Source organism: Ornithorhynchus anatinus, chromosome 6 (assembly GCF_004115215.2).
Source record: "Ornithorhynchus anatinus isolate Pmale09 chromosome 6, mOrnAna1.pri.v4, whole genome shotgun sequence".
NCBI lineage: Eukaryota > Metazoa > Chordata > Mammalia > Monotremata > Ornithorhynchidae > Ornithorhynchus > Ornithorhynchus anatinus.
In genome coordinates this window covers 26,597,515-26,623,423 of record NC_041733.1, presented here as the reverse complement: position 1 = coordinate 26,623,423, position 25,909 = coordinate 26,597,515, and the positions used below count along the sequence as shown (strand labels likewise).

The following is a 25,909-nucleotide window of genomic DNA, read 5'->3' as shown; positions in this document are numbered from 1 at the left end:
TCAATTTGAGATTGGGTTGCTCTTACTTGGCAAATCAGCCACTGCTTGCAAAATACAACCTACTTGGAGGTGCAGAGCAATTACTTTCCTAATATGACTAGAGTGAGGCACAGATAGTTTTAGCTAATACAAATCATTATTAGAGCCTACTGTATGGGTATGCAGCAAATAAAATTTTGGTGTACTGGCATCTTTTTAGTAAGCTAAGAGAAATAGTCACTGGGTATCATTAGATAGCACTAAAGTAAAATCCTTAATTGTTTTCATATAACATCAGCTTTGACTTTTCTGTGCATCCTTATAGTAAATTGAACCAACTTTTAAAATTCAGGAAAATGCTATCATTTTTATAGCAACTGACTCCTTTAAAGGTCATATAAACTGTAAGATAAATTGGAGATATTTTGTCTAAATGTATAATTGAATCAACTCTTCATGAAAATACTAGCATTTTTATAGCAACTGACTGTCTTGCGTTTCTAACAAACTGGAAGGTACAAATTGGAGATCTTTTTTCTAAATGTATAATTACCTTTTGTAAATGTCTGTTGTTGTATAAGGGAGTTCCTCTGCCATAGTTGAAAGGATAGTAGCTTAGTAATACAATATAAAATGTAAAATTATATGAAAATGGTTAATTCTTCAGAATCTTTGCAAAATCATTATCTATTTTGCATGACTTTCAGCTTTTAATTATAACGTGTGTAGACTGTTAAGGTATTTGCATGAAAATGCAAAATGTACAGATTATCACTGCAGGAAGCACTTAAAAGTTAAGATAATTGGGTAGTATGGAAATGATTTCAAAGAACTCAAAAAAAATAACAACTAATTCTACATTCACCCATTAGGATGATTATTCTTCTAAGTTACCACTGATCTTCCTCACTAAATCCTCTTAACAATTATATTCACATTATAAATTCCTACTTTGTTCTTTTGCAAGGAAGCTTTTATAGCTGCCTCTGAAAATATGTGTTCTGTAAAATCTGAACTAGACAACTAATGGAGGTCGATTTGCTATTCATGCAGTGAGCAGAACGGTAGCATTAGTAACTTAATTTGAAATACGTATGCACTCTTTTAATCATATTTTGTTTTAAAAATATATTAACCTTTTGGCTTGTGATGCTGTCAGACCCAGTTTGTCTGTCTGTTGCAATGCTTGCATATCTGTTTGAAGTGGAAGTAAATACACTGTTAAAGGACACTGCATTTAAAGAGCCTTATTTAGATTTATTGAATTTTACTCCCAACAAAATATTCTGAATAGCATACATTACTGTGGTTTTCCTATTGACACTGAACATACCTTCACTGGCTTCAGTGACAGAAGTATCAGTTGTATATATTGAACACTTACTGTGTGCAAAGCAGTGTACTAAGCACTTGGGCGGGGCAGGGGAGTGGGGAGAGACTTTAACAGACATTGAATGCATAAATTGTGGATGTGTACATAAGTGCTGTGGAGCTTTGGGAACAGTAAATAAAGGGAGAAAATCCAAATGCAAGGGTGACACAGAAGGGAGTGGGAGAAGAGGAAATGTGGGCTTAATTGGGGAAGGCCTCTTCCCCAATTAAGATGTGCCTTCAATTAGGCTTTGAAGGTGGGGAAAGTGCTTGTCTGTTGAATATGAAGAGGGAGGGTGTTCCAGGCCCAGAAGCAGGACGTAGGCGAGAGGTTGGCGGTGAGATTAGATGAGATCAAGATACAACGAGTAGATTTGCATTAGGGGAGTGAAGCGTGCAAGCTGGGTTGATGTAGGAGTGCAGCGAGGTAAGGTTGGAGAAGCAAGACATAGGAATTTCATACCTTTTAAGGGATTTTCACTCTGAACTCCCAACCTGAGAATGGGGTTCAATAGTTTTACCTTTTATATGTGCGTGCATGCCCTCACTCCCTCCTCACCCCCCACCAATTTCTCCAACACTGAAAATGTGGAAAAGTCCGATTTCCTGACTAGAACTTTCGAAGCTTGAGGCCCTTATTTATGTTAGTTGCTTGTTCTAATGGCATCTGAGATCACCTTCTGCTCCTGATGGTTTTTATTCAAACACTGGGAACTCTCATGGAGGATTTGTAAGTATCCACTAATCTTACAAATGGGGTCTGGTAAGGAAGGAATTTTGGAGCTCTTCCTACTACGTTGCAGTTCAAGGTAACAAGAGCTATCAACTTGCTTTGTCAGTGAGAGGATGGAGTGAGAAGCCCTCACAAAGCCCTTTACAAAGTTTGATGGTTGAGAGTGTGCATTAGAAAAATTAAGGTCACATAAACGCAGAGAGAAGTATTTTTATATTGTGGGGAAATGTTGTGGTATAGTTTCCCATGCATTAATCTCTAAGTATGGCTTTATTTTCTTATGCCAGCTTTTCTAGGGCCTCAAATTTACATAGAGGATAGATCTCAGATATTTTAATGTAACTGGGCTTTGTGGCCTCTTAAACACCATCCTTTGACAATCAAACTGAGGTTAAATAGAAGTAAACAAAATAAATTATTCAGAGGAATGTATCCATTAAGTAATACTGCCATTTACTTAAGAGTAGCACTTGGTGTTTGAAAATCTCAAAGCACTTTGCTGGTGTAAAGACTCACAAACCCTAGAATCCCACTTTATCCAGGAGACCACTGGGACCTTCCCCTGTTTTCTTTTTTTTTTTTAATGGTATTTGTTAGTCCTCACTATGTTTCAAAGACTGTTCTAAGCGTTGCAGAAGGTACAAGTTAATTAGATCGGACACAGTCCCTGCCCCACTTGGGGCTCAAGTAGGATGGAGAAGAGGTACCCCCATTGTACAGTTGAAGAAACCGAGGCACAGAGAAGTTAAGTAACTTCCCCAAGGTCACACAGGAAGCAATTGGCTGAGGTAGGATTAGAACTCAGGTCTTTCTGACTCCCAGGCCCATGATCTCTCCATTAGGCCATGCTGCTTTCCACTGACCTTCCCAATGATCCTTAAAAAGACTGTCTTGTGACCTGAGATTTAATTTATATTTAGAAATTAACCTGAAATGTGTTTTCTGGTGTTTTTCCTTTAGAAGTGTTTCACCTGTCCCTTGGATATAGGTGTTGAGGGTATTGACAACAGTGTGGTCTGGGAGTCAGAGGACCTGGTTCTAATCTCAGCTGTTTGTCCTGTGACCTAGGGCAAGTCATTTAACTTCTCTGTGTCTCAATTTCCTCACCTGTAAAATGGGGATTCAATACCTGTTCTTCCTCCTACTTAGGTTCTCAGCCCCTTGTGGGACAGAGGCTGTGTCCAACCTGATTAACTTGTATCTACCCTGGCGCTTAGAACATTTGCTTAACAAACCTTATGATAATGATAATAATAACCTTCTTACCCTTCCCTTTCTACGAAGATAGCAGAGAATCCTCATTGGACACAGTTGGAATCCTATGCAACACTCTACCATTGGCAGGGCCATCTGGAACAAATTGTACCAGCTAAAAACTTGAAACTTTTTGTTGAACCTTCCGTGCTAGCCATTTCAGTAAAAAAAAGTGGCTTGATTTAAAATTGTATTTACTGATCAGGGTTGTGGCATTTTCAGTTTTATTGATACGGTGACGCTATCCAAGCACAATAAATCCTCTTAGTCTCAGGAGGGGCTTAGTTTTTATTATGTTTGTTCTTGGGCTTCTTCTCTAGCCCATTTTAGTCAGCCATAAAACCAAATCATATTATTTAGAATTTGACAACCTGAGTCATGCTGGATTTCATCTCTTCGTAGGAATTAATGAAAACTGCGGAAAAGGACACAAAAATAATTTTGAAATGTAATCCTGTCAGTACTAGACATCTGGTTGACTCTGGACAAAACAACTAACCTTCCTGTAGGTTTTATTATTTCAAAAATGTGTATTTTTTAAAAGATTTTAATTTCCATAATGAAGGCAATGTAGTTTTCTGGTAACAATCGCAATTTAAAATTGACTTCTCACCTACATCTGCGTTCAATTACAACATGTTTCATTACAGTTTTCTCAGTCTCTGTGCCAATATTTGATATAATTTAATGCTTATGATATTTTTAGAGCCTTGTTGTAAACTCTGCTGAACTTATCTCACTCATCTGAGATGATGTTAAGGCATACAGAGGGTAAGATATGATGTGGCAAGAAAGCCCTGAAGTCATTTTAGCAAATATAAATGGAAAATGAAATCAGACAAAATTTATTTCCCGCCTTTCAAATTGTAAACACGGTGCATCCTATTGTAATACAAGTTCAGTTCTCATTTTTGTATATTTATATCCTGTTATTTAAATAAAACTAGTTGGACAGGTTCTTTCCTTGGAAATTGTCTTTCTACTGCCAAAGTAGACTTTATTTTTTCCTTTTTTATTGGTCACTTATCTTTGTGCCAGTCAGTAGTTAAGGGCAGGACATTGTTTGCTACTGCCCTGAAAATCTTGGTGTTTTTTTAATTTTCACTTTGGCCTCTAGAAAAAATTAAAGTTTTAAATAGCATTTGTGTGTAGACAGTTCCCCCAACTCTTAAGCTCACTCCTTCAGCCTTCTTTTAGAATCATGAAGTCTGAGTTCTCCATAAGATGTAAATTTGTAACACCCTCCACTAAATTTTTAAAAATGAGAGAAGATATGTAACCATTTATCAGTGGATTCAGGCCTCTCTATACATTACCCAGGAATGGGATGTTTTATATTTATTAGAAGGTAGCACTATGTATGTGTGCGTATATATATATACATACACCTCTTTGTAAATATTGACTTTCTGCTCCCCATTATTGGTACATTTATCTTAACTATGAGATTCAGTCACATCACGTGCTCTCTATGAGAAGAGATTCAAAGCCATTCATTTAATAATTATTTCTGTTTTTTTTATATTGTCTATGTAGGGGGAAGGAAAGGCTATATGAAAGCATATTGATGCATGCAAGTTCATTGCTCACAACTAAGAGTTTTTAAAGTCCTTCCTTTTTAGTCAAATTATAATCAATTTTTTGTTTTGCTTTGCTTATTCAGGAGAATATTTTGGAGCAGTTAAGTTAGGCTTCCTTCAGTAACTTTCAAACTGTACCTCTAGGGGATTAATTTTCACCCAAGCGTGGACAGAATTAGATGAGCAGCCTCTGATAATAACGATGGGAATTGCTCAACCTGGCTGATAGGAAAGTTTTTGAGCATTTGAAAAAGTTGTTGTGGGGTAGGATGAGGAAGAACTTAAAGGGGATTGGAACATTTTTAATACATTTATGTGCCTATTAGGTGACATTTCTTGCAAAAAAATGTAAACTCCAGATCAGGTCATTTCAGAAACATCTTTTATATGTAGTGAGCCGAATACTCTCCTTGTCTATTCACTTATTAATGTATTTGTCCTTCCTTATTCTGCCTATTGTGGGCTGGGAAGGTGTCACTTACTTGTTTTGTTCTTCTCAAGCACTGGGAATGGCTATTTTACCTAGTGGGTGCTCAATAAATGCTCTTATTGCTACTACATACTGTGGCTGCCATCAGTCAACACAGAGTACTTATTGAGCATTTACTCTGTACTCTACTAAACACTGGGAGAGTACAATAGAGTTAGTAGACACTGGAGTGGCAGTAGTCTGGGATATAGAAAGGGGAAATAAGATATTTAACAGGGAAGGCTTCCCGGAGGAGATATGTTTTCAAAGGGGCTTTGAAGGTTGGGGAGAGCAGTGTTCTGTCAATTACGAAGGAGAAGGAGTTTCAAGCAAGCGGTCAACAGCTCGAGGGATGAGAATGAGGCCCAGTGAGTAGGTTTGTTTGAGAGGACTGGAGCATGAGAGTTGGGGTGTAGTGGGAGAAGAGAGTGAATAAGTACTTGGGAGAGAGCTGACTGAGTGCTTTAAAGCCTACAGTGAAGAGTTTCTGCATGATGCAAAAAGGAATGGCAACCATCGGTAGGATTTTGAGAAGTGAAGAGATGTATGCCGATGAGGTTTTAGAAAATGATTTGGGCAGCAGAGTGAAATTTGGACTGGAGAAGGGAGAGAGTGGAGGAAGAAAGGTCGGCCAGAGGCTGATAAAATAGTTAAGCCAAGACAGAGGACAAATGCCAGTGAGTCTCTTAACGTCCCATTGTCTCAGTTTCCTTCCCGGTTAAATAGATATACATACTCTAGTCTCTGAGCTTGTTGTGGGTAGGGAATGTCACAGTTTATTGTTATATTGTACTTTCCCAAGTGCTTAGTACAGTGCTTTGCACACAGTAAATGCTTAATAAATGCAGTTGAATGAAAGAATAAATGAATACTACCTGCCTGTGCCTTCCTCACAGGAAATCTGTGAGGAGAAAATGACATAGTGGATGTAAAAGTGCTTTGGAAAAATGAAAGTACCATGGAAATACAGGTTATTCTTCTTATTACAAAATCTTCTGGCTGAGATAGTATATCGGCTCATGATGGGTAGGCTTAACCATTTTGAAATTAGATTGTTGTAAAGATAACTGTGCCTCATTTTTCAGGGAAAGAGTTTAATAAACCAAACAGGTTAGGTCGCTATTTTGACTTAACTTATATCACTGAATTGAGGTAAAATTTAATTTCTGGGACAGATGAAATATAGTGTTGAAAGAACATATTATTATGCATAGTCAGTAAACCATAAAATGTACAGTCCTACAAGGTGCATTTGAAACTAATAACTACAAATGAATAAAGTGGTGAAAAATCTGTCAGCCTCTCACCCTGGGAAATTTGCAACAATGGAATGAATCTGAAAAGTGGGCTGTTGAGTTTGTGATTCCAAGCCAATATTTGCCAGATCAAACAGATTTTTTATTTGTTTCTACTTTGATTTTGGGAGGAGATATTTTTGTTTTTGAAACAGTTAGCATTTTATTTGAGTGCATTCTAATTCCCCAGTATTTTTCTAGTCATTGTACGAATGCCCAAATTACACAATCTTGCAGAAATGTTTGCTGGCTAAGCCGATCAATCAATGGATTGACGGTGATTATCTAGCTCCTACTGAGTCCTGCTTAGCACTGTTCTAAATGTATGAGAGTAAGACTGATGCCCCATGGCCTCAAAGAGCTCACGACCTGAGGAAAACAGACATACAAAATATTTAGGAAATAATGATCATGTTGCCGCTGAAGCTTCCTAAAAGACCTGTTTGGTCATTCTCATTGCCTAGTAGACCTGCTTCACATGTTGAAATGCAGTGTTACAGTCTCTACACTGTAAGCTCATAATTGGCAGGGACATGTCCACTAATTTGTTGCACTGTACTTTCCCAAATGCATAGTACAGTGCTCTACACTTAATACGCACTCAATAAATATCATTGATTGAGACAGTGTTGCACAATTCATTCTTATATGATATATTGTGATGCTGACTCTTTCTTTTGGAGATTTTCAAGATCAGTCTTGAATTCTAGTTTATGATGTAGTAATCTCATAATGTAACAAAGCTACCCCCTAGGAACTCTACTTCACAACTTCTAGTCTCAAGAGAAATGTTGAACCTTTTTTTCTTATAGTGATGGATTTACAACAACAAAAGGGCCATGGACAAAATTCAGTAGGGCACCTGGGGAACAAAAAGTGTAGATTCTGTTAGAGATATTTTTGAGATTTTTCAGCTGGTTGAGACAGTTCAGAAATTTGACATCTCCTTGGGAATGAGAGGGATTCAGGAGTTCCTCCTGGACAGAGACCGATTTCTGGGCTATCTGGATAAATGTTGGACTGGTGACCGTTAATCAATAATATTTATTGAGTCCCCATTGTTTGCCCAGCACTTTACTAAACAGTTGGGAGAGAATAATAGAGTTATGAGACATGATCCCAGTCTTCAAGGATCTTACAATTTAGTCAGGAAAGTAGACCCTAAAATTCTTTACTGAAAGGAGGAAGAAGGCAAAAGGCAAATGTACATTTTTTTAAGTGGTATTTGTTAAGTGACAGGCATTTCATTAAGCGAAGGGGCAGATCCAAGATAATCAGATGGGATGCAGTCCACATCCCACTTGGGTCTCACAGTCAAACCCATTTTACAGTTGAGGTAACAGGTTCAGAGAGGTTAAGTACCTTTCTCAACATCACACAGAAGACGTGGTAGAGCCAGGATTAGAAACCAGATCCTCTGAATTCCAGGGCTGTGTTCTTTTCACCAAGTCTTGCATGCTTTACTCTAAACCGCCAAACTGATTCTCTTCCCCTCTTCAAAACCCTACTTAAAACTCACCTCCTCCAAGAGGCCTTCCCAGACTGAGCTCCTCTTCTCCCTCTACTCCCTCTACCACCCACCCTTCACCTCTCCGCAGCTTAACCCTCTTTTCCCCCATTTCCCTCTGCTCCTCCCCCTCTCCCTTCCCATCCCCTCAGCACTGTACCTGTCCACTCAACTGTATATATTTTCATTACCCTATTTATTTTGTTAATGAAATGTACATCGCCTTGATTCTATTTAGTTTCCATTGTTTTTACGAGATGTTCTTCCCCTTGACTCTATTTATTGCCATCATTCTTGTCTGTCCGTCTCCCCCGATTAGACTGTAAGCCCGTCAAACGGTAGGCACTGTCTCTATCTGTTGCCGACTTGTTCATTCCAAGCGCTTAGTACAGTGCTCTGCACATAGTAAGCGCTCAATAAATACTATTGAATGAATGAACCATAGCAATTTAGTGGCAAAGGGGCCAGAAGATCTGACTGTTCAGTTTTTCCTCTAACAATTCTATCTCATTGGATTATCACTTTGACAGAGTTTTTCCATTCCTGTTTATTTTTCATTTTCATCTTTCTTTCAGAATCAGTCTTAGTCTACCTGGCAATTTCAATTTCCCAAATGATTTCAATTTCACCATGTTAATAGAAATTTACTCACTTTTTGGCTACCTAAGTGTGAAATATTTTGTACCCATTAAAGAAGGGTATCCTTTAACTCAATTTGGAATATGTAGGCAGAATTTTCCATCAGGATTTGCTGAAGAAAGAGGGAATTTTATTTTGGGAATGAGTGAAACAATAATAGGTTTTCTAGTCTCTTGACCATATCACCCCGTATCTTTCTCTTTCCCTTCATCTATTTTAGTTTCCATATACCTTTTTCACATCAACTATCATTAGTTCTCTGTTGTCACGAAAAGGGATCTTCAGACTCTTTTCCTGAACCTGGTTTTTTCTGCACTTTATTACTGGCACCTACAAATAATCACACCAGTCAGCAAAATATGGCATCGCTAATGTGGTTTCGTCTAGCTTCTGATTCATCAAGACTTTCCTTCCAGCAGCATTTGGAAACTGGCTATCAAAGAATTTTAGTGATTTTTAAATACCTTCTGAACCTTTAAATACCTTTAAATACCTTCTGTGTAAAGCAGCATGGCCTATTAGAGCACAGACCTGGGAGTCAGAAGGACCTGGCTTCTAGTCCTGACTTTGCCACTTGTCTGCTGTGTGACCTTGGGCAAGTCACTTAACTTCTCTCTGCCTCAGTTACCTCATCTGTAAAATGGATATTATGACTGAGAGCCTCATGTGGGACAAGGACTGTGTCCAACCTGATTACCTTCTCTCTACCCCGGCGCTTAGAACAGTGCCTGGCGCATAGTGTTTAACAAATACCATTTTTAAAATTTGCAACTACAAGGCAGCCAAATAACATCCATCAGTCTATTTAATTCACTGAATTAGGTGGACTTCCATTTTTGGTAAGATAGAAATGTAACCCATTTAGCTTATTCTTCCTGATAAAGTCATAGATATGCAGATTTGGCCCTATTCCTTAGGAAAAGGAGCAATATAAACTGAGGGAAAAAGAACTTGCTTCATTTCAGTTACACTTCCCAGCAGTTTTCCACCCAGAAAAATTGGCCTTTAATAGTTTCACATTTAGAATTGTGAAAGACATTTGTGCTATAGTTTCCTGTTGTCTTGTCCAGTTGTACAATTACTTTGGTCAGTGCACACTATATTCTCTATTATTCTGGATGACCCTCACTACTCAGGTGCCAAGTTTTCATTTTAACATTAAGGGAAAATTAAAGGGAAATGAAATTGGAAAGGGAGAGCTGGGTAGGAAAGAGACATATATGGAGGGAGAGAGAAAGCAGTCATAGGGAAAGGAAAGAGAAACACAAAAATACCTTGGTCATTCTCCAGATGTTTTTCTTGGAGAAGGAACTATGGAATGGGCTTAAACTGTTTCTCTTAACTTTAGTTTCTTATTAATGAATGCAATGCCCAAGTTTAATATGGAGCCAGTGAGCCAACATAATACAATTTAGTACATGGTACATAAGGATGACTTTGTGACCAGAATAAGGGGAAAATTAAATTTTAGGTTCAACAGCTGGATATGGTCCTAAGGATATAAAGATATATCTTATTATGAGAAGCAGCGTGGCCTAGTGGAAAGAGCACGGGCTTGGGAGTGAGAGGTCGGGGGTTCTAATCCTGACTCTTCCACTTGTCAGCTGTGCGACTTTGGGCAAGTCACTTAACTTTTCTGTGCCTCAGTTGCCTCATCTGTAAAATGGGGATTAAGACTGTGAGCCCCACATGGGACAACCTGATTACCTTGTATCTACCCTACACATAGTAAGTGCTTAACAAATGCCATTATTATTATTGAGCCAGAACAGCTCTCTGCCCATATTTGATTGTTTTGTTTTGTTTCACCCTTGGAATCAGGATTTTTTTGTAGGTTGATCATTTATTCTGAGCCCCTTTTATCCCTCCACTTTTTTCTCACTTCAGTGGTTAAAAATTTTCTGTTCCTCCTCCCCTGTTGGAATTGTGTGCTCCCTGTGGATCTGGGACTGTGGGTAACTGACTAAACACACCTTCTCCCCAGGACTTAATTCAGTGCTTTTCACATGGGAAGTGCTTAATGAATGTTACTGAAAACGAGGGAGAAAAGAGGCTTAAAGGGAAAGAGAAAAGGAGAGAAAGGGAGGGAGAGGTGGAGGAAGGGGAGAGTGTGGTGTAGAGAGAGAGATAAAAAATGGAAGAGGAGAGAAAATATAACATTCCCGGACATTTTTGTGCCAAATTGGTAACACCAAGATACTAGGGTCCATGGCAATTGACAACCAAAGTAGGGACCCTTTCAGGGCTCCATGTATCAGTACTTTTCTGACTCTCACATTTGGTACCCCAAAAAGCATGGGAAGCATGTGAGGCCTAGCTGTTGATGTTTGGAGGGAATGTTAGCTAAATGTTTGCCTCTCCCTGGGATAAGAATCTCTCCGAATTTGCAGTTCCATGCACACAGATTGCTCAGGGACTGTCTTTAGTTATAAATAAATAACTAGTATTTACTTGATGAAGGGTTTCCACAGCAACAGCAACTGTACAACAGAATCAAAACTCGATCCAGGAATAACCACCTATCTTTTTTCTGGGAATTGTTCCTAACTGAAGCTCAGCTATTACTGCCCCACCTGAAACACCTGCTCAGGTTCCATTAGCAGTTCCTCTGTAGGCTCCTTATCCTCTGGTCTTCCCTGCTAATTCACTCTGTTGAGCTTTAGGCTATCTGATAACCCCAATTCCACCAGTCTAAGGGGAATCACCTGTTAAGTACAGGTGTACTTAGTACAGTGCTCTGCACACAGTAAGTGCTCAATAAATACGATTGTATTTATCTACATTTTATAGAAGAGGAAACTGAGGTACCCAGAAATTAAGTGACTTTCCTAATATCTCACAATAGGCAAGTGGAAGAGCTGGGATTAGAATTTACATTCATTCAGTAGTATTTATTGAGCGCTTACTATGTGCAGAGCACTGTACTAAGCGCTTGGGATGAACAAGTCGGCAACAGATAGAGACAGTCCCTGCCGTTTGACGGGCTTACATCCCCTGACTCCTAGGTCCATTCTTTCTTCTGATAGGCTGTTTAGCTCCATGCTGCACTAAACTTTTGGGAGAGTACAATAAAAATAAAGACACAGTCCTGCTCTCAAAGAGAAGTGGTAGGAAAAAGATTAGGGCTTCCTTAGGCACCCAAGAGCAGAAAGACCTGAAGGGGTAGATTTCTGCTGTCTCCTGCCAGATCCTCTCCCACAAGGATATCCTTAAGGCAGATTGTTCAGGATGGAGGTCTTAAGCGTTTAAAGAGAAGCTAAGGGAAACTATCCCTCTCAGGGTCACACCTGGAGAGTTCCCACTACTCTTCCAGTCTCGACTACAAGAGGGAGAGTCAGGCAGAGGCCCAGCCATTCCATTCCTAGCTTGGGCAGTGGCCAGCGAGTGGAAGGCAATCTGCTGCAAGTCAGAACTCACTTGTGCTGGACAGCAGCAGCATGGGAGAGAATCAAGGACGAAGACTCATTTACTGTGCGGAAGGAGGCAATGGTAAGCCACTTCTGCATTTTTACCGAGAAAACTCTATGAATACACTACCAGAATGATTGCAGATGGAGGTGGGGTGTTCTGGGAGAGATGTGTTCTTGGAGTTGCTATGGGTCGAAGATGACTTGACGGCATGACAAGACAAGGGAAACTAAGCCAAGGAAGAAAGGCTCTGAGAGACCTGAATGTTTGGGTATATAATAATAATAAAAGGCATTTGTTATGGGCTTACTATGTGCAAAGCACTGTTCTAAGCGCTAGGGAGGATACAAGGTCATCAGGTTGTCCCACGTGGGGCTCACGGTCTTAATCCCCATTTTACAGATGGGGTACCTGAAGCACAGAGAAGTGAAGTGACTTGCCCAAAGTCACACAGCTGACAAGTGGCTAAGCCGGGATTTGAAACCATGACCTCTGACTCCCAAGCCCGATCTCTTTCCACTGAGCTACGCTGCTTCTCTGTATATCACACTGGAGAAGCAGCGTGGCCTAGTGGATAGAGCACGGGCCTGGAAGTCAGAGGACTTGGGTTCTAATTCTGCCTTCTCCACTTGTCTGCTATTTGAGAAGTCACTTAATTTCTCTGGGCCTCAGTTACCTCACCTGTAAAATGGACATTTGTACTGTAAGCCCCATATGGGTTATGGACTGTGTCCAATCCGATTGGCTTGTGTCTACCCCAATGCTTAGTACAGTCCCTAGTACATAGTAAGTGCTTAACAAATATCATACAAATTAAAAAAACTTAAGTTTCTCAACTGCCATGACAGCTGCAGCAGATTCATGGGATGATACAGAAAGCAGAGGGGTTTCGCAAACCTTCTTCCAAAGTTTCAAGTGACTGGTTAAACCTCTCTTGTCTGACAAGCATCGAGTGCAGTAATTCCCATGATAGAATAATTGTGGTATTCGTTAAGCGCTTACTCTTTGTCAAACACTGTACTAAGCGGTGGGGTAGATATAAGAAAATCACATTCCATATAGGGCTAACAGTCCAAGTAGAAGGGAGAGCAGGTATTGAATCCCCATTTTGCTGATGAAGGAACTGAGTCACAGAGAAATTAAGTAATTTTCCGAGCAGACAGGTGGCGAAACCAAGATTAAGACCCAGGTCCTCTGACTTCCAGACCCATACTCTTTCCATTAGGCCACACTGCTTCTCTATTATGATATGCCCAAGCATTTGGTTCTTTCAGAGCCTTTCTTAGGCTTGCTCCAACTCACCTCTCACAGTATTCTCAGTTGGGATTTCCATTCTTGTAGAGTAGATTTCAACATATGGTGTAGAAGATGTTCAGGACAGCTTCTTTTCTGGCTGATATTTTCAACTTCTGCCATTTCTGACTTATTAAAAGCTGTAGCCCTCAGACCCTGTGATGCTGTTATCAATACATCCTGCTGGGTAATGGGGGAAGGACACAATCTGGCCTCTTTCCTCCCTCCCCTGTTATCAAATGAGGAAACTCAAACTCCATTACTCAGATATAATTACAACAAGAGAAAATCATTCAATGACTGTTTCTTTTGCTACTGGAATCTTGAAAAATATTCATCCAACAGATATGGTTATGTACTGCAACCTTGTATTCAGTCCAGGGTAGAAAGATTTTTTAAGGGGGTGGGAAAAAAAGGTCTTAGGGGAGGTGGTTATGTAGCAGTTATAATAGTACTATCTGGTGGGAAAGAAAAAAAACAACCATAGCTTGGCACCCCCTCCCCTAAACCCAGGGAAGACAGTGGCTGTTGGAATCTGCTGTAATGGTCCCTATACCTGCTGCTGTGTCCAAACATGTGAAATTCTGGTCCTTTAGCCACAGAACCCTACCGATCTTTGGTGGGTTGTTTTTGTTGTTGTCACTGTCTAAATGTTTTCTTTCATTTCTCCTTATATGTCTATCCCCTGTCCCCTCTCCTGCTTTTTATTTTCAGACCGTGAGGTACCTGAGGGACAGGAACCATGTCTAATTCTCACCTGTATATTCTTCCCCAGGGCTTAGTATAGTGTTCTGTACACTGTATGCACTGAATAAATACCATTAATTAGTTAATTATTACTACCATATGATCATAATGAGGAATTAGCTTGCTGACTGTGTTTTCAAGACAAATTTTGATTTTTTTTTCAAAAAATCGGAAGTCCTGGCTCATTTTGTGCAGGCCATTTTTCTTTCTAGTGTCTGCTCTCTCTTAATTTTGAAAAACTTGCTACATTAAGAAAAGGGATCAGGCTAAAAACATTTCAGATTCTGGTCATATCATAAAGGTGCTGACAATGGCCATTGGCCAGCAAAAGTAGATGAATTTGATACTAATTTTTTCTATCTCAATTCAACACCCAAGTGTTGAAGACTGGGTATGTTTTCTTAAGGCATTATGACCTCACACTGACCCATCAGGATGCCATGTGGCCTTCTGCAAAGAACATAGGCCTGGGAGTCGGGAGATCTGGATTTTAAGCTTAGGCCTGGCACGTTCCTGCTGTGTAACCCTGAACAGGTCACTTAAATTCTCTGTGCCTCAGTTCTTTCATCTTTAAAAATGGGCAGAAGAAACTCATTCTCCCTCCCCCTCAGACTATTATCCCTATTTGGGACAGAATCTGTGTCTGATCTGCATTTAGTGTTTCTACCCCAGTACTAAGTACAGTGTGTCAAGACATCTGGTAAGCATGTAACACATTCTAAAATAATAGTTTTTTCTGTAATGGTCCTTGTAATTGACAGCTACTTCCTATGGGAAATGGCAGATTTCTTGCAAATTCCTGGAGAGTCCTGAGGCTCCTCAGGAGATGTTGGGGGTGGAAAGACAGAGACTGGAAATGAAAATCCCGAAATTGAGTGTTCTGTCAGGTGGACATGCTAACATCAGGGTCTCCACAATGATTTTGGATGAAAGGCTAGTGGCATAGGTCCACAATTCTTTTGCCTGGATGGCACAATCCCTGCTATCAGTTCACTGGCACTGGCCCATTGCTGCCAAAGCAGAATCTTGTGTAGGAAAGTTATTTCCAAAAATATGTCTGGCCAGCCTAGGCATGAATTTTTGGTAAGGATTTTTCCTGGTTTTTCTCAATGGCTTTGAAAAATTTGGCTCAGCCCTGGACATATTATTCTTGCACTTAGCTTTCAGATGACAAAAATCAATATTACATCGCTGAAAAGATAGTTTCCTTTAGCTCTTCGATGTATTATTCGCTTTCTTTTAAAGGATTTCTTTTAATCTGTTAACGGCATTCTTAGCTGCCAGTGATATTTCAGGATGTTTCATTGATTAGATTAAAAACAAGCTAAAGACTTGCTAAAAAAACAAGCTAAAGGCAACGGTTTATGTGCCTACTTGACTTACATACACACAAATTGGTGTAACTGGAATATATTCAAAAACTTCACTTTGGGTGTTTTTTTTTACATTTTGCTGAAGATGAACTTTTACACTGAAGCCCATTTACACTATTGATTTCCACAAGGATGCAGTTATTCAAAAACTTTGTCAAGGGCTTTGGAGAAAACTAATGTTTTCTTTAAGAGTAACTATGGCATCCAGTTACAGATTTTGGACAGACCCATGGGGTTATGGAAGATTTGTATTATGCTGCATTTAATATGAAATGATTTCCATTTTAATTGGTTTCTGAGGCTGCCTTACACACTGTAATGTATACGTATTATTACTACTAGATGGTCAGAATGAGAAATCAGCTTGCTAACTGGGTTTTCAAAGACAAATGTTATTTTTTTCCTAAAAATCAATATTCCTGGCTCATTTTGTGTAGGGCAATTTCTTTTCTAATTTCTGCTCTTTCGAGAACTTACTACACGAAGAGAAGGTATCAGGTTAAAAAAATTTCAGATTCTGATCACATAGTAAAGGGGCGAACAATGTCTGGCCAGTGTCTGGATGGATCTGATAATATATATCAACTTCTATTTATACACTTTATACACTTTCTTACATAAAGTTCAAGTTGATATTAATGCATTTATTTTTGAAGCATATATATTCGTGACAGAAAACAATGCTTATCCAGAGCCTTAGGTTCCCAGTTTTGTAAAAATTGTTTGCACTCTTCAAAAGCCTCCAGTCATTACCCTTCTTCCCTCTGCATCAAGCAGAAATCCTATACCATTAGTTTTGAGGATCTCCTTCCTATATATCGTTCATTCAGTCATATTTATTGAGCGTTTTCTGTGTGCAGAGTACTGTACTAATCCCTTGGGGAATACAAATCAACAATAAACGGACATTCTCTGCCTTCAACGAGCTTATCAACTTTCTTTACCTGCAACTTCCCATCTCTCACTCTCACGTCCTCCCATATTCACCTGAGTGTATTTTCAGCTCTCCCAGCTTCTATCCCTTACCCACTGCCTCCTAGCCTGTAAGTCCCTCAGCTGTCAAATCCACCATCCCACCATGGATTTGTTTTTTATGGTATTTGTTAAACTCTTACTATGTATCAGGCACTGTTTTAAGCGCTAGGATCAATACAAATCGATCAGATCAGACACAGTCCTTGTCCCACATGGGCCTCACTGTATAAGTAGGAGGAAAACAGTTATTGAATCCTATATCTTAGAGTTGAGGAAATTGAGGCACAGAAGTTCAATGACTTCCCAAGGTCACTCAGCAGCCAATTGGCAGAGCTGGGATTAGAACTCAGGACCTCTGACTCCCAGACCCATATTCCTTCTACTAGGCCATGCTGCTTCCCATTTTGAAAGACCAGTTTCTCCAGGAAGCCTTCCCTGATTAATTCACCACACCCCAATAGCATCACCCAGCACTCACCCTTAGCATATATCTTCCGTACTCATATACATCTGTATATTTTTAACTATGTACATTTTATTTGTATACTTATTCCTGCATTCCATTATTAGTTCAGCTATTTTGTCTTTTTCATGTATTTGTACAACTCTCTGCTTTATTCTTGTTCTTCTAGATTTCATTATCTATAAATAATTTTTGTCTGTCTCCATTACATTAAAGCTCCTTGAGAACAGTGATCATGTATCTGGGTATTGTACTCTCCCAAGCACGTGTAATTCAGTAGGTGTTCAGTAAATACCGTTGATTGAATTATGTAGTGGTAAAGGCAAATACATTCAAAAATTGAGAGGAGAAATTGCAGTTGCTCTGCCTTGATAGATGTACTCTTATTTTGTTGGTAGAATTACTAAGGTCAGACGTGTGTTGTTTTTTTCAAATGTCACCCATTTTATAATTTAGCTGATATCTTAGTAGGTTTTGGGGAAAAAAGAGAAGTGGAGGTTAATAAAGACTAGCATAGGGCAATGCCAAAGCAATTAAGTTCTCTGTCATGTTTCTCATCATGGAAAGCTGATGTGAAAGCTCAGCATGTGGCAGATATGACATAAATCTTTTAGTTAAGCTGGGGAGAAGGTGAGTCACAACCTTCCTTTTGCTCCCTTACCAACCTTGGCCAGGTCTTGCCTGGTGCTGAGTGAAGCCCCCATCTGGTCCCAGAGAGGCAGTTCCCAGGGGACTGTGCAAAAATGAGAGGAGTCCCCAGTTTGGGAGTCTAGCAGGGTTGGGAACTGTGCCAGATTCAGATATTTGACTGCCATGAGACTGGTCAAAAGGACCACCTCCAAGTTCCACAAAGCACGGCCATGCCATGCTATGGGCGACATCAAATGCAACAGTTGGTGGAAGGGAGTTTTTCAGTGTGAGACATATTAGACTAAGAATGACAATGAAATCTTTATGAAATTGGGCAGAAAAGACTGTTTTCCCAAATAGCTTACCATTTTAATCGCTCAACTAATTTAGGTATGTGGTTGAATGGAAATTTTCATTAAGATTAGTCTTCCTGCATTGTCAAAAGTAATTTCTTGGAAGCACGGTGATAAAGAATACAGGAGAAAGATAAAAAAGCATAATTTGCACCACTGCTAAGTATATGTTTGTCAGCGATTGCCTCATTATCTTCTGTTTTAGGTGATGTCTACATTCACTGTATAATTTGCTTCTGAATTAAAATTGGAGGACTGGGGATTTAGCTTGAAGATATGCTTTGTTTAAAATTATTTCATTTACCCATTTAAGACTTTATGAAGATTTGTTGAAACTGAATGTCTCTAAGTCCTGGATGACCAGGTGCTTAATAACAAATTAAACTTTTCAAAACCCTTAAATAATATCAACTTTTAAAATTCTGTACAGGGCTTTTGTTTTTTCTTATTGATTTTTTTTATTGATTGAAATCATGTGAAGGAAATAATAACGGCTTCGTTAGCATCCCAATCCCTCTCTTGTTCTGAACCTTCTTTTCCCCACACTTCTTGGTCTATAGCAATGTAGTTTAAACCTGGCCAGGTGAATGTTATTTTTCCAAATGGTCTGTGGCCAAGAACAAAACCACTGATACCCAGATATTATGCACACAGCAAATTTTGGGTAATGGATGAGCCAAGGATCATAATCCAGAATTGTCATAACCATGTATCTACACTTAGCTTTACTGCTCAGTAGCCATCCGGATTCTGTGCAGTCTAGAGTGCACAAACAGAGTGACTAATACAAAGCCATGTACTTGGGAGAGTGCTTCTCTACATAAGTATTATGCTCCCTCTGATAATGGGTATTTATACATAAGCTCCTCTCCCCTTTTGGGGTGGGGGATGGGGGAGAATCAGACACAGACTACGTTCAAGAGGGAAAGAGGTCTACTGTCCATTGAGAACTCTAAGTGATAGGAGGAAGAAAGGAATACCATTCAGTCATGACCTCTAAGTCCCAGTGCACAAATAATTTCCTATTTTGTAGTTGGCGTAATGGTTTTATACCAGAGTTCCCAGAGTAAATAATTGTCCTTCCCAGCACTGGGCTTATCTAGCCCCTTTCACTATGGCGTCTTATCTTTCTGAGAAGCATAGCGTTCCACCAATCAGATTTCATAAATGAGGAAGCTCAGGCAGGCTTCAGAAGATCTTGGATTCCCACTATAAAGAGTTAATGATCAGGTCACTACCAGAACAACTGAGATGGAGGTGGTTTGTTCTGGGAGAGATGTGTCCATGGTGTCAATATGGGTCAGAGTCAACTTGACAGCAAAAGACAAGACAAGATCAGGTCCTAAGGGTTCAGTCTGCTGTTGGGCCACCAATAGCTGTGGGATCTCCTTAAGTATATTGTTACTAACTATTGTATTATGTTCAACTACACTCACCAGAAATGACCACAGTCCATTAACTAAACTGATAGCATTCAAATGAACAAGATGTAGAAGGTGCCCTACAGCAGCTAATCATTTGTTCCAAAAGACCAAAGAGGACTATTCTGATTGCTAAATTGGCAGGGGAATCAGACTGTGAACTGGAAGAGGATTTAATGGAGTTGCTTATTGACATGAAGGAACTTCCCCCTTTTGTCCTTGAAATACGGTCATTGATTCGAAAATATTGTCCTGGTTCTGAGCATATTTATGGTTTTTATGGAATGCCTCACAGGGTGATTTAGGCACTAAGAGTGCCGCAGATTCAAAATATTTCTGAGTTTGGCCCCCCTCAAGGCTCAGATAGCTTTCTAGTCAGAGACCAGGAAAAGCCCATCTTTATAAGGTGATTTCTGAAAGGGGATTTTGTGGAAGTTGTTATTTTTAGTACTGCCAACTGTTTTCTATGTTTTTGTGTTTCAGTGGAATGCTTAAGAACCTCTCCTTTGTGCAGTGAAGCGAAGCTACCACAAATGGCACCATGTGATAAATGTTACAGTTGCTTCTTTTAATTAGGTGGCTTTTCTATCTCTCCTTAGTATAGGTTAGTCTAAAAGTAAGGTACTAAAACAAAAGACACTAATTGTAATTATTCACAATTAAATTAAGACACTAATAAACTCTTGACTCTAATGACTCGGCTCTCTCATTCACCCCACACATCCAATCTGTCACCAAAACCTGCCAGTCTCGCCTTTATAATATCGCCAAGATCCGCCCTTTCCTCTCCACCCAAATGACTATCTTACTGCTACAGGCTCTCATAATATCCCGGCTAGAGTACTGTGTCAGCCTGCTCTCTGATCTCCCTTCCTCCTCTCTCTCCCCACTCCAGTCTATTCTTCACTCCGCTGCCCGGCTCATCTTCCTGCAGAAACGCTCTGGGCCTGTCACTCCCCTTCTTAAAAACCTCCAGTGGTTGCCTATCAACCTCCGCACAAAACAAAAACTTCTCACTCTAGGCTTCAAGGCTCTCCATCACCTTGCCCCCTCCTACCTCTCCTCCCTTCTCTCTTTCCACTGCCCACCCCGCACGCTCCGCTCCTCTGCCACCCATCTCCCCACCATCCCCCGTTCTCACCTTTCCCGCCGTCAACGCCTGGGCCACGTCCTCCCGCGGTCCTGGAATGCCCTCCCTCCTCACCTCTGCCAAACTAATTCTCTACCTCTCTTCAAAACCCACTTAAAGCTCACTTCCTCCAAGAGGCCTTCTTAAACTGAGCTCCCGTTTTCCCTTTGCTCCCTCTGCTCCCCCTTTACCCTCCCCTTCACCTCTCATCAGCTAAGCCCTCTTTTCCCCCCTTTCCCTCTGCTCCTCCCCCCTCCCTTCCCATCCCCTCAGCACTGTACTCGTCCGCTCAACTGTATATGTTTTCATTACCCTATCTATTTTGTTAATGAGTTGTACATCACCTTGATTCTATTCATTTGCTATTGTTTTAATGAGATGTTCATCCCCTTGATTCTGTTTATTGCTATTGTTCTTGTCTGTCCGTCTCCCCCGATTCGACCGTAAGCCCGTCAAAGGGCAGGGACTGTCTCTATCTGTTACCAATTTGTACATTCCAAGCATTTACTACAGTGCTCTGCACATAGTAAGCACTCAATAAATACTATTGAATGAATGAATGAATAACCCATTTAGGCAAAATAGTCGAGAAAATGAAATCATTATGATTAAGTGTCAAATAAAATTCCTCACTTAATTTTAATCTTTCTTAATTAATATTCCTCATCTGAGCCCTTTATTGGCATAAATGTTAAAACTCTAGTATTACTGGATCTCCAAATTTTCCATTACCAAGAGATTTTTACTATTCATTAATAATACTTCACTTAGGGCTTGCTAAGGATACAATGTAATTGTGTTCCTTTTTGCATTGAAATTTGAGTTTCTTTTCAAAATATTTTCAGGGGTAGTGATGCTATTGGATTGGGCAAAGTCTCTACTAAGTACATAAAGGGTGAAAGATTTTCAAATCATCGCTGTGAAAAAATGTGAAATTTAAAGGGGAAGATATTGACATTTCACTTTCTTTTTCCAGGAACATTTTACACCCGAATGCAAGTTCAAAGAATCAGTTTTTGAAAATTACTATGTGACATATTCTTCAATGATATACAGACAGCAGCAATCAGGCAGGGGTTGGTATTTGGGCCTCAACAAAGAAGGCGAAATCATGAAAGGAAATCATGTGAAGAAAAACAAACCTGCAGCACACTTTCTTCCAAAGCCATTAAAAGGTAACTTTAGAATACCACTTCAGTTTTCAGGAGATATGGATTACTTGGGCAATGATGAGAAATATATTTAGCTAGCATTAATTAACATTTTCCCAAAGCATAATTTTACAGTGTTAAGTATTTATATAAAAAGACATTGTCATTAAATTAAAAATCAAAACTGCCAAACCTAAAGGTAACCACAGTATTATTTGACTATAGAAAGGTAACCAGATTTGACTATGTTCTGCGATCTCTAGTTTATTTTCATATATTTTAATTGTTGTTTTCATAAATTCATTCTTGGCATATCCTTTGCTGGTGGGGAACACTTTATCAGGAAAATCTGCTGGCTCCAAACCCAGAAGATTTAGGTAGCATTTGCTGTGCTCTTTCTTTTTGTAAAATGCTCAGTAGGCTATTTCTGGTCTCACGACTTAATGTCAAATATAACAAAAGCTTTCTTGATAATATCATCTAACCTGTTTTTAGGAATTAATGTTAGCAGTTGGCCCGAACAAAAAGTTGCTCCCGAGCCTCTTGAGACTTTTTCATTTCCTAATCAAAGAAGAATGATGCATTTTTAAATTGATCATAATACAGGACTGATGTTATTTAATGCCTCACATTCGAGCATCTCAATAGTGTTAGAAAAATTTGTAGATTCATTACTTCCTTGGCCTGAGGCACTCTTACCATTCCCATTTTCTGACAAAGATGGGTAAAGGGAATGATCAAGGCAGGTGCCAAAGCCATTCAAATAGGAAAGTAGGAAGGAAAAACAGGATTTCCCAGGGCTGTATTAAGCATATTTATTCAGTGTGATCAAATCTGTTCGTTGAATCCCTGAAACCAGCTTTTGATTCCCATTGGTACGCTAGTGCAAATATACCGATTAAAATGAGAACCAGGAGAATGTTGGGTTGTATGTTTAATTAAGCTTTCTGTACGTTTCAGTGGCTATGTACAAAGAACCCTCCCTACATGATCTCACAGAGTTTTCACGGTCTGGAAGTGGGACCCCGACAAAAAGCAGAAGTGTTTCGGGAGTGTTGAACGGCGGGAAATCCATGAGTCAGAACGAATCAACGTAGCCAGGTGAAGGCAAGTCAAGTGCTCTGTAATGGAACCTTACCTCCGGATGCAGTCGAATTCTTAATAGCAGCAGTCTTTCATCCAAATGTTCAATTTTTCAGGACAAGCCACTGAACTTGCATAGGTCACTCTCTTATATCAGCCATTAGATCTTCTGGTTATCGATGGATATACCCCAATAATGTAAAATATGCTTGTGCATATCACAAGGCACCTGGATAGCCAGCAAAACCTAACTGCGGAAAAAAAAATCCCGGAGGAGGAATGTTCAGCTCTCTATCTTGCCTATGCTTTGTGGGAAACAAAACAGGAACATTTCACAGCACTCACTGCTGATAAGAATTTGCTTTCCAACCAAGAAAATCAAAAGACCACTTTTGCTCTTCAAAGGAAATTTTAAGGCTTATATGTTTTATAGGGGCAAACAAATACAACAAATAATGTAAAATCTGTTGTTTTCTTGGCTTACTGTTTTATATCTAAGCTTGATAAAAATGTATTCTTTAATTTGGAATAGTGCAACTTTTTGATTTCTGAACTCCAATGGGTCTTTAAAGCTCTGACTTTAAAATGAAATAAAAGAAATTCAGGGTTGGAACTGAGTTGGCATCTCAGGCTCAAGTTAACAGTGTTCTTGTGATTTTAACACACTGAAATATCAATTTTTATAGATTTGTAGTATCCCGATAAAGGTCTTGTGCTGAACCCAGTATGTAGGAATTGAGTTGTTTTGTCAACCCAAGTCAGTGGAAGATAACAATATGGATATGTTTATCCTCCAACGTAGATTTCTCTTAGTTCCATTTTATGTATCATGTTAGACTATTGTTGTGGCTTTTTTTTCTAAAGACAGAGACTGTGGAATTAAGGTGATGTCAGTTTTTTATAAGAAATGTCTTATTTGTATAGTCCTTTCACTGTACTGGGCACGTGATTATTGTGTACAAGGAAATGTTAGGACAGGTTTCCCCTAAACAACATATACTTAAACATGCTATTGGAAAATTGTTTAAAATTGAGTTAGGTTTCCATTTAGGTCATCATATCTGTTGCATGGGAGAAAGTTGGGATCTTGGCATAGAGTTGCATGATGTGTAAGATTTTGTGCATTAATCATTGTTGAATTCTGTGCTCCAAAACTGACATAGCATGTACAGGCAGTTTTCTGTCTTGTACCAAAATTGTTTATTATTTGTTGTATACACAACCATGCACTGAATAAACTATTTATATTAAGATGGACTTTTTAAAAAAGCTCGCTGATTTCTTAGTTGTTGTATGATAACCAAGTTCTGCCCATGATTAAAGCCAAAGGGAAACGTAGTGTTGAAATGGTCAGTACCCTGAACGGCATTGGCCAAACAGTTCCTGAAAATGCTTTATTTTAAAAGGGGGGGTCAGTTACATTTAATAGTCCAGTGCACTTTAAATCTGATTGTGGCATTTCATGGGACTCAAGGTGGTGCAGATTGGGGGTAAAACTTGGGCTATCCCATATGGGTTACATCTAGCACTGACGTCGATTCCTAGTGCTGGACACCAAGGTTTCTAAAAATATTTGAAACCTGTTGCTCTTGGCCTCATTGGGAGAGGATGATCTCTGCTTCTGGCAGGAGTAAGATTTTGGAACGCCAGGGGTAGATTTGGGCTGGGGAAATCACTGGAAGGAGAAATTTAAAGCTGACCTGGCTTTGTATCAAGGTTTAAACAAAGCAGTGAACTTTCAACTAGTCCTTCTTCCTGATTTTTTTTAATTTTTGGAGCATTTGAGAGGAATGTCCCATTTCTTTCCTTCGGCTCCAAACCTCATTTCCCCGCGGAAAGTCATTGCAGAAACTTGGCAGTCTTGTTTGGCTCTGCTCAGTTGGTTGCCACTTTCAGTTCGTTTGAGGCAAAACAGGAAGCAGTTCTGCTTCAGGCCTACCCCAGGATACGTTCCTTGAAATTGTGGGTGTATTGTGAATTGTCATATTGTGGAATGTGTTTCCCCGTAAACTTAAATGCAGCTTGTTAGATTGTCTTCCAGAGCCAACCCTGCCGTGATGACCTACCCCATCAAATAATGACAAAGTAGACTGTTGATCACCCCCCAACAAAGAAAGATTGAATACAACTTTATCTAGTCTTCACTTTTAGGCACCTAAACCGGGTAACCAATCTGGTTTTAATCAGATTGCTATTTCTGTATTTTTCTCAGTGAGCCAGGAGTTGTTCTGGGCATCCAGGCTCACTGTGTGTGCTCCATATGTTCAGGAGTATGCAGCAAGGCACTTGCATTTGATCAAATTAGTTGCCATAAAGGGATATGACAGACCAGTTCTTCCAAAAACAGGACTCACTGTGTTCTAAAGGGGCCTGAGACGTCACACAATGGCCCCATTTAGGACAGGGATTGCATCTGATTATCTTGTATAACCCAGTGCTTACTGCAGTGTTTGGAATATAGTATGTGTGTAATGCATACCACAGTTATTAATTAGTATGGGCAAAGAAAATTCCCCACACCCATATCTATTTGCTATTGTAAAAATATCGTTTTAAATTTTGTGGTGTCAGCAATTAGAATAGCAAAATATACCTGAGTTGGGTACTAGAGTAAAATCTCAGCTATGAGCAATTAACGGCTTTGCCCATTGGCTCCAGGCATATTACCTCATAAACTTTTGATGAAACCCAGCAAGGATCAGAAACCTGAATAAAACATTTGTCTCAATAAAAATGTCTTGAGACCCGATGCTGTGGAAAGGAGGCTTTCTATGGTCTAGCAGCAGGGGACTTCTGTGTCTTAGAACACTTGATAAAGTAGAATTACCCTTCAAAAGAATGTTCCATTTTAAGTGCCTTGAGTATGCAAACTTTTCTGTCCCTAACACCCAGGTACATAGCCGGTGATTTAAATCCGGGTGTTATTTTCTTTCTCCGATACCAAAAGGGGAGTGATTTTTGTCTAATGCTGATTCCCATTATTTTACCGGGCCTTTTTTCCATCCAATGAGCTATATAACTGAATATAGAAACCCCTGTCTCAAAGGGTTTGCTGT

General features: G+C 39.5%; 1 protein-coding gene and 1 non-coding gene across 5 annotated transcripts in view; both read left to right on the top strand.

The window, feature by feature from the left end:
- Positions 1–24,110, top strand: part of FGF13 (fibroblast growth factor 13) — a 335,613-nt gene extending 311,503 nt beyond the window's left edge. For 3 of the 4 annotated variants that reach the window (XM_007665951.4, XM_007665973.4, XM_001510510.5), the window contains 2 exons: positions 21,596–21,794; positions 22,731–22,958. In XM_007665951.4, the coding sequence (XP_007664141.1) occupies positions 21,596–21,794; positions 22,731–22,867 (336 nt within the window). In that variant the 3' untranslated portion in view covers positions 22,868–22,958. Of the gene's footprint in view, positions 1–21,595; positions 21,795–22,730 lie in introns of all 4 variants that reach the window. The other variant, XM_029067813.2, reaches the window with a different exon arrangement.
- On the top strand, positions 12,097–12,234 carry LOC114812977. Its single transcript, XR_003760589.1, has one exon. It is a non-coding gene; the product is annotated as a small nucleolar RNA SNORA7 (small nucleolar RNA).
- Positions 24,111–25,909: the final 1,799 nt, after the last annotated feature.